General features: G+C 42.3%; 1 protein-coding gene across 1 annotated transcript in view; it reads right to left on the reverse strand.

The window, feature by feature from the left end:
• The window catches only part of GPR176 (G protein-coupled receptor 176), a gene marked incomplete at its 5' end in the record, with an annotated part of 31,423 nt that extends 18,935 nt beyond the window's left edge, over positions 1-12,488 (reverse strand). Inside the window, one exon of the mRNA XM_084287273.1 lies at positions 12,374-12,488. Within this exon, the coding sequence (XP_084143399.1) occupies positions 12,374-12,488 (115 nt within the window). The remainder of the gene's footprint in view (positions 1-12,373) is intronic.
• Between the last annotated feature and the right edge of the window lie 274 nt (positions 12,489-12,762).

Consider the following 12,762-nt stretch of genomic DNA (forward strand, 5'->3'; position numbering starts at 1 on the left):
ATTCAATTCGTTGCACAGCAGAAGCATTTTGTTGTTTTTTTTTTTTTTTTTTTTTTTTTACACTGAGGTCAGACAGTCAATGGTAAAACCAAACACACCAAGTCCATCACCAAAATAAAACAAAGATATTTTAGAAATTCTGCTCTTTAAAAAGCAAACAATCAGATAAGACAATTTAAAGAGCTGCTACTACCTTGATATTGATCATGACGTACTGTATGCTAGCAACTGAGGACATATGGAAATGCAGTGGCACTTTGGCTACCCAGGGCTCAAACACAGAGCCACATACTGGCTGCATGACAGGTGCAGAATCAAGTCACAGTCACGCTGTTTTTATTGCTCACGTGTATGTTTTTTTTCTGCGCTGCAGCAACATGGCAGCCATTTCATCCCAAGCTGCCAGAGCAGTCTGAGATAACCTGCTTCTCACTAGAGGTGTACATACAGCACAGAAAACTTCCAAAAAAAAAAAAAAAAAAGAGTGGTCTCATTCCCCCAGAGTGGTATTATCGGATAGGTAAGACTGCACAATATATAAGGATGGCCTTGAGAGAATGCTGAAGCAGAGCCAAAGCCTGTCTGCCTCTCCATCCACAGGGAAGCCTCACAGACAGCAGCTCTCCTCCCCTCCTTCAGCAGCTCTCCCTCTGCCCCCCAAACAAAAAGTAAGGAATTTCCCACTTACATAAGATTCTTGGGACTGCAAAGTTATCTGCCCTCTGAAAAATAAAACGTGGGGACTTAAGCCACTTCATCAGTGATGCTGAGATGTACATAATTGTACTGGTATTAATGGATAGCTATGCAAACAGCTACCAGCTTTGGTAGTCGTGCACGTGGTGCTACATGAAGAGAAGACCACTTTCAACGATATACATAAATATTATAGGCTCTAGGGCTCTATTTGCCCTTCGTGTACATTTCCACATGTAATTTCTTCATTTTGAGCACTACCACACAGGAATGTATTTGGCTTTGTAATTTGCATTTTGGTCTCAAAGCAACCAGCTCGTAACAGCTGGATTGGGGCCAATGTAAAGTATTCTGAGATAGCAACGTACTCAGATCTGTCCACATTATGTCACAACAAATTACTGGAGAAACACAATCCAAACAGTAGTACAATGCTTTTCAGCTCTTTTAGAACCTGAAGGGCAATTTCACTTTCACAAGTGTTTAAAATAATCAAAATAAGTCTCCAGAGGCTGGTTCCATATGCAGATCAGTCTGCCAGTTGCCTAGGTGCTTTAGGATCTCCTTTAACAAGATTCCTTTCTTTTGCTGACCATATTGTAAGAACAGGAAAGAAAAATTATGCCCTTGCTGCCCTTTTATAAAGGTCTGATACACTCACTCAAAAGTTTTTAGTGTGGTGGCAATTCATTTCCTTCCTCAAATTAAATTGCAGACCCAGAATACTGAACTTCGCCAAATCTAGCATGAACATTAGAGAACTGCACTGGATGAAAATAAGGATAATAGATAAAGATTTTTATAAGTGCAATAAAAGAACATTCTGTAATATATTGCTGGGTTCTGCAGCTTTTTCTGCAAGTATTATAGCAATTCCACTGACCTGTACATGGTGTTCCTTGCAATGTTCCCTGTTTTTTATTAACACATCAGTGCTTGGGTGAAGTGAGCAAAATAGGAACTTCTAAAATACATGCTCAAAAAAAGAAAATGGACGTGCAAAAGAAGCATAAGTGGCAACATCCCACCATAATTTCTTGATGATTAGCTGTAACACAGTAGTATTACTGTACACATGCCTGCAAAAGACAGAGACTGTGTATCTGCAAAAAAAAACAAGATGAATGCGACATCCAGCCATCAGAGTACTTCAGCACTTAGGGACATGGTTTAGTGGGTGACATTAGTGGTAGGGGAATGGTTGGACCGGATCATCTTGAAGGTCTTTTCCAACCTTAATTTTTCTATGATTCTATGAAAATCACAGGACAGTATTCAAAAGCTGGGGAAAGCCAGCACAGAGAAACACCTGATTCAGACTGACAGTCTCAAAGGGGCTGTAGCTAATGTTCCCCTGAAAAGGTTAAGAGAAATGAACACCTAATACAGAAAATAAAAGAGGCAAGCCAGACCACACTCTCGTTATAGATACTTCTTAGATATACAGATAGTAAATTATAACAACAAAAACTCTACCTCAATATTTTCTACGTTTTCCAACTCATTCATGCAATAGCAGTACAAAATTTTAGACCCTCGGACAACTGACTTTGTTGTTCTATAGTATCAGAGAAGTAATCCAGTTATGTCATAAGCAGTACAGACACACAACAAAAATAAAGCCTGCTGGAGTCTGAACACAAGCCAAGTGGCAAAAGATGCACAGAGAAAGATACAAGAGGTAACAGGAAAAGCAAGATTGCTTCATATTTTATCAGTCTTCTGGAAGTAATTGTTGAGTGCTTGCATAAAATTGCTTTGACAGACATAAGTCAAAGGTGGTAGAAAAAGCAGACTAAATTACGTTTATAAATTACAAAAAATTACACACACTCCCAAGAGAATTGGGTGAACAGAAGGACTCTATTTGCCAGGAAGCACATCAGACTATTCATGGTGGAGAATGTAAATTGCAGTGGTGGAAATTACAAGTAATAAAGCATTTAAAACAGCAGCAGTCCACAACAATCTCCCAGCAATACCCATTGACAGCAAAGGGCCATGAGCAGCGAATAAGAAAATTAAAGCATTCCCTGCTACCACTACTTGAGCTTCCCTTCTGCTTGTTACTACCATAACTGCCATTTGCATTGTCTGGCTGATCTAATGCCTTGCTATGAGAGGTTACATGATTTCTCCTCCAGCCAGTCCTCCAGTACAAGTTATTCTCCTTATTGCAGTGTTTCTACAGAAGCTGGCTGGCTACAGGGCACTGTTCCTTGTCCCCGCTTTCAGCAACTAAACCAAATTTAAAGATAATGAAAATGTAACAGCACTATTAGGAAAGCAAGAGGCTGTACTTGCTACAGGGATAGTATTTAATCAGCTGTGAGATGGAAAAAAGGTACAATACAGTAGTTGTTTCTCTGGTATTACTGTCATTTTCAAACTTGCTAGCAGTATCTAGCCCACTCTCACAGAATTTTGAAAACTACCTCCTTGTCAGATACTGAAAGAGCAAGCGCAGGAAGCCTAACACAAAGAAGTCTCAAGGCTCTGGATGCCCAGTTCAGCTCTTGACTCCATCACAATCTACACTGCATGCCCCAAAATGCAGTCATTTACAAGTTCTGTGATGGGAGGGATGATGACAGAAAAAGTACGGGAAAACAAATCATTCTGATCATGTGAGAGTTTTTCCTTAAATATATAAAGGATGTATATAAAATTCACTCTTATCTACAAGACTTCACATTGATATTCCCACTGGTACTCATACAATCAGTGTGAGAGAGCAGGTTAAGATGCCTAGAAGGCAAGTACTGGTGTAGCTGTAAGCCTCGGCTGGATACTTCAGATTGCCTCTTGAGGGGTCTGCGAGTAGGCTACTATCAGACCAGGAGGTCCAACCCAGCTACTGGAGAGACCTTAGAATCTAGAGGTCATCTACTGGTAAGGTCATAGTGCTGGGCCAGCTTCTGGATAGACCAGCCTACATGTGTAAACATCTCTGCTGGAAATGGGATACCAGGAGATTGTGGACCTACTAGGTGGACTGGTTGTCTAAGACCAGCTGCTGAAGGGATCAGTATATTTCCAGTAACAGGCTTTCATCCTGACCACCCAGAGAAGGGAAGAGGACGAAGCTGTTGGAGCTCTTTTGTTTGCAATTTTCTGTATACATACGTACTCACACGCACATGTGTCTCTTGGGAATAAGTACGCAGCCTTGCTATGGACACAAGGACATGGAGCGGCAGCAGCTTCACTCACCTCCATCAGCCTCTGGGACTCCGCAGCACCTAAACACTTAACAGCAATTTTTCAGAGTGATCGAAGACTACACAATTTCCCAGACCTTGAAGAACACTTCAAGTAGCAAACTCACTTTTTTTTTTTTTTTTTTTTTTTAAATCTCCAACATCCCACAAAGCAAAAAAAAGTGACAGAAGAACCCTGGAAAAATAAAAAGAGAATTATGTTTTAACCTCATTCAAAAACTCACAGTGCCTGCTCAACTCCAAGCCTATTGGATGAGACCAATAACACAACTAACACCATTTCCAATTCTTCCTAAGTGCCAGCTGGTCACATACCTCCAGCTTAAAGATAGAACAATACCAGAAAATGTGTGTCCCCCTTCCTTTGGGAAATAGATGACATAAATGACTACCAGAGACTTGCAAGCTAGCTGCTTGGGTCCACTCATTGATCCAACCAGATTTAATAATGGAATAACTGACTTGCTTTGAAAGGATCTAAATGCACTCACTACCTGGGGATAGGGAAATGGGCAAAGACAAGCTCAGTCTTGAAAAAAAAAAAAAAAAGAACAACCAACTTTAGTGATGCAAAATTATAATAATACTGATAGTTTCATTTGACTCTAGAAAGATACATAGAACATTACAATAGACTGCAAAGACTACTTCCGCAATCCTGGAAGGAATAATCTAGAGTACAATTTTTCAAAATTCATTATGCTGCTACTTGAAAAGCAGCCTTTTTCTACCTGCCAATACAAGAAGTGTTTTATTTGTATATTTTAACGTCTTTCAGAAGTCAAGAAGTTGTGCACAGGTTAACAATGCCTGAAGTAGTAAATTACTGCCCATAATATCCAATACAAAGCTTTGCTTTTCCTCAACTTCCACTGAAGTTCAGACCTGTCAGGTGGCACAGCAGTGATACACACACTGCCTGACATTTGAGCAAATGCAACTCCCAGTGAAAAGCAAAACATGACATCCAGTTGCTTAGTGAAACAGCTCTGGTTCATAGCTGTCATTGAAGTGTTCACATGGGGACTACAGAAATTAAAACGACTGATCTCAGTCATTTCCTCCCTGAATAGGGAACAGTTTAACATCCTGAACACAAGCAATGTCTGAAGACACAGCCTAGCCCCCCAGCAGACATTTGAGGAACACTCCAGCATACAGCATCACCAGAGTATCAGCCACTTGCATTACTGGTATAAATCACTGCATCCCACAGATTTTGGTGCAAATAGTTGTGCTTTTTCCCCCCTCAGTGCCTCTTTTTCAAAGCGTGGCAGAGCTATCCGAGCAGTCCCTCAGCCAGAGCCAGAGGCAGCATCCCCGCTGAAGCACATGAGAAAGCTCTCCATAGCAACAGGGGCCGCAGCGGCTCACACGATCCCTCTTCTTCACCAGTTCACTAAATTTTATTTTTCCTTCCGTAGAAAATTGCTTAGCAGCTCACCTGACAACACGCAAAAAGCAGAGGAACAGAACCTGTTCCAAGCAGACTTTAGCAAGGTGCAGCCTGGACTTACTGCTGCAGGGTCGGTTGTATCTGAGGCTTAGAGCCACTCAGGAAAATGCAGAGGAAAATTATTCCAGTGTCATAGCATTGCAGTAATCTGTTATTACCACGTAATTGCTATTACATGCAAGTATTACCACTCCTATCATCGCACTTGCCTGATGCTGCTTTCTACTTTGGCGAATTTTAATTATTCCATCTAATCAACCAAGTCAATCCATGCAAACTGCCTAGGTTGCAAATTTCATCCAGAAAAAATTCCAGCTTTCCCAAGAGCAACCCCAGTAGAAACAAAACATCTTCTCCATCCCTGATCCTTTCATGCATTTATTTTTTTTTTTTTTATTATTATTATACCCATTTTGAAGGCAGGAATACAGATTTCACCTGGAGCTATTAAAGACATGCCTCTGTCTTTAAAAATTAATTCCATCTAGACATTAATTGTGTACCTACAATATTCTTTACTGCAAGACTCCCAGCTTTGCTCTTTATAGAAGATGCTTGTGACAAACCTCACAGCTATTCCAGACAACTGTTTATTCCTTATGCTAGTATGCATTTGCTTTAAATGCATTACCTAGACTGCCAATTAATTTAGGATTGGATCCCCAAAAGGGCACACATCTTCTCAAATCAGGTGCCACAAAATTTAATTTTGTGTCTGCTTTACACAGATATCAAGGCAGGGAAATGAAAATCAGATTCAAGGGCAGGGAGAGCCTGGAGCCAAACAGCTCCTGGGAAGTCCTCAGGAAAATGGGTGAATAATTTTTTGAAGGAAGAAGTTCATTCAGTTTTATCTACAGAACTAACATGAAAATTGTGAACAGGCTCATTCTCAGGATCACACAAAGACTCTCAGATGTGGGGAATATGAAAAGAATAAAAACTACAAACTATGATAATGAGATATAATCTCGCCTAAGCCCAACAGCAGGAGCATTCAGCTACACACACGGCACACTCAGTAAAAGCACAAATCATTAGCTCAGCCATTTAACTGCAGTTATAAGATACGTAGATTTGTATGTAAATAAGTGAACTGTAGGAAAATCGCACTGCCAGCACTGAACTGCAGCAGACTCCAGCGACCTCTCCCAGCTGGAGCCCCGAAGCAATGCTCCCTCTCCCTCTCTGAAAGGTCTGGCTGCTGTGCTGGAGTAATAGTCAGTCCCTGCAGGCTGTCTGCCTCTAATGGCAAGAGATAAACGTGCTTTGGAGAGCAATGTTGCTCTGTTCCTATTTTCACTGCAAATGTGATCTCAAGAATCCTCTTGTACTAAAGGAAGCTATTAAAAGTTTACTGGCTTTGAAAAGAAGCCCTATGTCATCTTGAACCTTTAAAACAAGGCGGGGGTTGGGGGGGATAAAGGGTATCTTTGATTTGCCATTCAGCAATTGTCAGATATTTAGAAGTCACTGTCCACATGCATCCTTTTTTTCAAAGGAGTGACAGCCACAGGGGTAAAAGCTGTAACTCCATATTCTCCTAAATATAATGGCTAGTTTTTCCCCACAGTTACCCTGTTCAAATACTCTATTTTCATAAATTGTTCATTCATTCTTGAATAACTGCCAAGAACATACTACAGCTTTTTATTGCTTTCTTTTCATGCTAACAGGGGGTGGCAGCAGGAAAAAAAATACTTGAATTTTTAAAAAAATCAAGTTAAAAACTTAAATTAAGTTTAATGGGAAGCAATCTATGCATTTTGCTCCACAGCTGTGACTTCAGCCTGAGAGATCTGAAGCCTCTCTCTCTTCCAAATACAAGTGGCCCATGAGTGCCACCAACACATGTGACTCCCCTTTGCATGCTGTCTGCTCTGCATTACTGAAACAAATTTCAGGGCTAGCTGCAGTCTTATCATACAGTAGTTAAACCTCACAGCACTCTGTGTATATTAGAAGTCCAAACAGCCTGAAATATGCCCCCATCCCACTACATGGTCTTCAAGGTGTTATATATGAAGTGGTAATTCGTGTCGACAAAATGGTTGATATTAATAAAGAAAGGGGAGATGTGGGACTGTGGCCATGGGGGTCGAAAAGCCCCATGGTTGAGATAATACTAGACTCTTAACAATGAGGCCATCAGGAATGTAAAAGAGTTTACAGGGAACACAGAAGGGTGATTCGGGAGACTCCATGCAGTCTCAGGTTTCTTGTTCTCCAGCCGTTAAAGCATGGAAGTTTCTGGGTGTTTGCTGTTGTTATATTCAAAGTTTTTTGACCAATGAAAAGTTGTTTTGAAAAGAACTGCTGTGGGGAGAAGGGTATAAGACGGGAGCCTGTCCTCAAAATTAAAAAAAAAAAAAAAAAAAAAGGCAACCCAATGAAGTTATGTCATCAATAAAGACATAGAAAGAAGGAACAAAAAGGAACAGGCTAGCAGAACAGAGACCAGGATGGGAACAGGCACTTAGATCGCCTCATGAAGATGGGTTCGGCCAAACTCAGCAAACAGCTCAGAGAAGCTCATACAGAAAGTCATTGGAAATAGGCGCACTGGAGCTGGGAAGAAGCTCAAGCTGAGAGAAGCGGACCCACACACACACAACTGCCCCTCACTGGTAAGCAGCTGCACATTATGGGGAATCATACGTCCTTAGAAACAAAGACTGTCAGCTTATTCTCCTTATTAACAATCGGACAGTTTATGATCCTGAAACATGGGACCAAATTGAGGTCAAGGTGTGGGACTCTGCAACTAAAAACGACAAGGTTGCAGTGGGATTGCTCGGCACCTGGCGAGCAGTCTCTGAGGCCTTAAAGAGCCCTGTGGGACCACAGTCAGAAACGTGTGGGTTGCCAGACAGTGAGGGAGCTGCGGGCTCCTTTACTGATCCTACTGCTACGCCATGGGCCCCTCTGCTGCTACAGCCATCGTAGGCCTTTGCTGTTACACCCTCTGGTGACCCAGACATGCCTTTTGACCTTGAAAAGGAGATGGGTATGCTTCTCTTCAATCCAGGAGGAATGGGATACATAAGAGCCCAAGGCCGAGTTGCTTGACAACTTAAAGCAAGACGTATTGCTCAAAAGGAATGGAAAATGGAGACTGTTAAGTCATGAAACTTAAAGGATTGTTTGTTACCTTTTCTGATTGTGTAGGCATTCTCGGGTTTAGTATGTAAAAGCAATGTTCTATATATTTAGAATGTTTGATGTTCGTGTGCGTGTTGGTGGAGTGTAGACTCCCCGCACACCCAGCGCTGTTTACTTGCCTCTTATACCTTTTATAAATATTCCTTTTATAAATATTACTAAATTCAGATTGAGTTGAGACTTGATTTATAACAAAGGCAAGAGAACGAAGGAGAAAATCTAGAATGTAGCCAGATTACACAGGTCTCAGAAGGGAGAAAATAAACACCAACCAAGAAACTCGTCCCTAGGGCAATTAAACCGAACTGCTGCCCAGCATGCTTCTCAAATGTTGGAGATTGTCACCTTTGAGCCCTCCTATCCATCCCTTATCTGTTGATACCCCTGCAGCGCTCTCCACCCCTGGGCCTACATGCACAGCCAGATGCAGCCTCGATAGCAGAAGCAAGCAGTCTGAGGTGTTCACCTCATCCAGACAAATCCTCATCTTCTCTGCGGTTGTAGGCAACAAGAAATGTTCTCCCCATGAAAGCTCACAAACTTAACCAGTTTCTCAGTGTGATGTGAGAGAGCAAGCCTCATCCATACAAGGCCAAGGTACAGACCAGCCAGCACAGTGAGAATGTGTTTTCCTATCCGTAACCATCAGTGCCCTGCCTTGCTCTCGGACACAGTCATTGCAATCCCAACAAGACAGATGAGAGCTGAAGACCAACTATTCTCCAGCAAGAGAAGCCAACATCCCATGGACATAGGAACACTGAAGTTTTCCCTCTCTACTACTGGAATGTTGCATTACACATAGACATAGAAATACATGCCATTAGACTTCCCTTTACTAAGACAATTAGAGGAACTTAGCTATCCAAAATAGTCAGTCATATTAGAGAGTTGAACAGAAGCAGCATAATTATTTCCTACATTCTCCTACATTTCTATATTCTCCTACAAGTGTTCCTAGAATGAACAGCTTTAATCCCACCATACCTGCAGTTATCCTAACACCACACCAGAAACATATCTCTATGTATGTATTTGTCATTCATGAATTCCTAAGGCACACCATCTCTTCAGCTCAGGGAAGAAGTATACACAGATTAGAAAAGTATAGTAATGAGAGCATGGGTTTTTCCTAGTTCTACTGTTGATGCTCAGCACATGTCCACACCTGTATACTATTCTACAAGTGTACTAGGTCAGTGAGAGAGCAGTTACAGTGGAGTTCAGCTGCCTAGCAAGGTAAAACCACCACAAGATGCCCTGCACTTCCTGATCCAAGTACAGTTCAATGAGAAATGCAAGTGGCAAGTGTTTTAACTGTTTTATTCCAGCCCCGCTCAGAATTGATAGCTCAAAGGCTAAGAAATGCCATTACTATGAGCACCATCATTACCAGCTGCACAGGTACATAACATTTACAAGGACTTCTAGTCCCTTACATACTTTATACCTCACCTTGTACATTTGCTAAGTTCACCAATACGTGCAAAAGTTCCCCAAAAGAATTCACCAGTTCACGTGTCCAGACAAGCACCACAGACAGAAATGGCATATAAGCCTTGAAAACATGGCAAATCTTTCCTGCACAGAAGTGAACTGAGACACCAATCAGGAACCATAAATTGATTGAATTCCTCCATCCACCAAACCTCTCATCTTGCACTGAAACCTCACAGCAGGTTGCAGCCAAATGAGCGCATCACAGGTACTACCAGCTGGGTTCAAAGTACAGAGACACAGATTTATTTCTCAGGCCTCAAATACTAAAATCAATGGTAGTTTGCTCATCAAGAACTTCCGTGCAAGAAGAAGAGGAACAGCACCAAGGTTGCGCAAACAAACAAAGTCTCATGAACAGCTGTTAAAAACTGTAAGCTATAACACTGTACTTAGATCTTAATTAAATCAGTAATCCATGACCAACTTACCTGAATGACTCATCTGTAACTGCTCTAAACTAGTGATTTTTACAACAATAATTTTGTCCATTCCAAACATGGAATAATCTGTTTCTTTAAGAAATCGTAAGTTTTTAGTAATAAAATCTTTCTATAAATTAGGAGAAAAAGTAGGAAAAAAAGTCTGCTATAGCAGACAATTGGCCTCTTTTGGTAATTTTGGTTGGTTCTACCCATTAGATCCTCTTACATCTACAGCTCATATACAGTTTCAAACTATGGCAAGTTTGTGACAATTACGTAATTCCTTCAAAGATGCACAGAATTCTAGAAACCAGTATTATTGGCATTACTACATAAAATAAACAAACACTCAAGGATGTGTTTTCAATATATTGCAAAAAGAACAGTTTGACTCTTCATCCTTAACAGATATCATAAAACACTCACTGTAGCACTGTCTTTTCAAAACACAAGGAAAGCTAAGGCAGGAATTTCTCCTTTTGCTACAAGTCTCCCTACAGGTCTCAAACAGGAGGGAAAAATGCAGCATACATCTCTCTCACAACTGAGAAATCACAGTCTGGCAAAACTTGTGGCAAATATGACAGCTGAGTACGCACTCACTGAAATTCAGTCCTGGAGACTAGGGGTGCAACTTCTTTGCAGCTTTCTTTCCACTCAGTAAATAAGGAGTAACAGTACATTCATATAGATGCTACGGGAAGACATTTTTAAAGACTAAGGTTTTCAGCTGTTATGATAACATGGTGTTACTAAAACAGCACAGCAAAGACAGAAAAAGAAGGCAATTCCAAAAAAAAAAAAAAAAGTCAAAATTGGTTTCCATCACTGCAAATTCATGAGGCCCAACATTTGTTGTTGGACTACTATTGTTGTTTTCGTAGTTCCAAAAAAAAAAAAAAAAAAAAAACCAACACACAATTTTTACCATGATTTCCTCTCTAGTTTTGTTTCATCAGCCTCCCCGCTAAATGATCAGCGGATAAGCCCCTTATGGCAGGTCCAAATCAAGCGAGCCCATCTCTTGAAAGCAAACTGCAGGAGTGCCAAACCATGACTTACTGTAAGCCTTGTTAAATTTAAGGCTTTGTTTGGATTGGGTTTGTTTTGTCTTCTTCATTTTGTTATAAGAACTCCAAGCTACTGAATGCCTAACTACATGAGTGTGTCCATTTAGAGCTATCGTCATGAAAGTAACCCTGGACACATGATCCAAAGGGCTTTGGATCAGTTCTTAAGGCTGTAAACCCACAAGACAGAACAAGAACTCAAGTTCTGACTTTTTTCACCTAATCTTGTAGCTTTTAGGACACTGTTGACCATATGTATTGGGAACAGGTTCATTAATCCCACTTACTATTTGCTGGCTATCGTTTTATACCACACGACCCACCATGGAGGGCTGTTTTCACATGCTATCTATGATAAAAAAAAAAAAAAAAAAAAAAAAGCACAGAAGAACGACCCTTATCCCCGCTGGAGAGAGGAATAACCTAGGCAAAGTGACTTGATGATTGACAGTAATAACAGGTAAGTCCATCACTGACCAAGCCCAGAGCTCAATGCTGTTCCAAGACAACGCTCACCATATATTTTAGAAAGAAGCAGCATGCTATGAAACACTGCCAAGAAAAAATCAATATTAGAATAAATTGGAACAGACGCCTAAATTGATTTTAGCATTACTCAAAAAATCAGACAAAAACAAATCCTTGGTAATAAGCGCCCATGACCACCAGCAAAGCCCTACTGGAATCACCTGCACCAGCCGGAGACATTCGCTGCCAAGCCTCGCGTGAGAAGCCTCACCCTTTCCAGCACCAGCTTCCAGTGACCCAGCCGCAGCGCCTTACCGAAACCCAGCTCGCTGCCCTCCCGGGCAGCACCGACCCGCCCTACCCGCGGCTCGCACTCACCCAGCAGAGCGCCCACGAAGATGACGACCTGCGCGGCGGTGGCGAAGTGCCGGTAGCCCCGCTCCTCGCCGCGCCCGCCGCTGCTCGCCGCGCTGCCGTTGCCGCTCCACGCCATGCCGCCCGCCGGCCCCCGGCCGAGGCGCTGCCCCTCAGTGAGCCAGCGGGGCGCTCGGGCGAGGCGGCGCGGCGGCGGAGGGAGCCCCGGCTGGTCCGCTCGCCGCGTTGCTGCGTCCCGGGAAGCGGTCTCGGCTCGTCATGCCGCCGGGAGAGGAGAGCAGGAGATACCGCGGGCTGTCCCCTGCCGCCAGCCGTCCCATGCTTCTCGCTCCCTCAGCGCCTTTCGGGCGAGCCGGCGGAGCGCCCGCCCCGCTGCCCCGCTGCCCCCCCGG

The sequence above is a fragment of the Netta rufina genome, assembly GCF_964035555.1.
Source record: "Netta rufina genome assembly, chromosome: 5".
NCBI classification, from domain to species: Eukaryota; Metazoa; Chordata; class Aves; order Anseriformes; family Anatidae; genus Netta; species Netta rufina.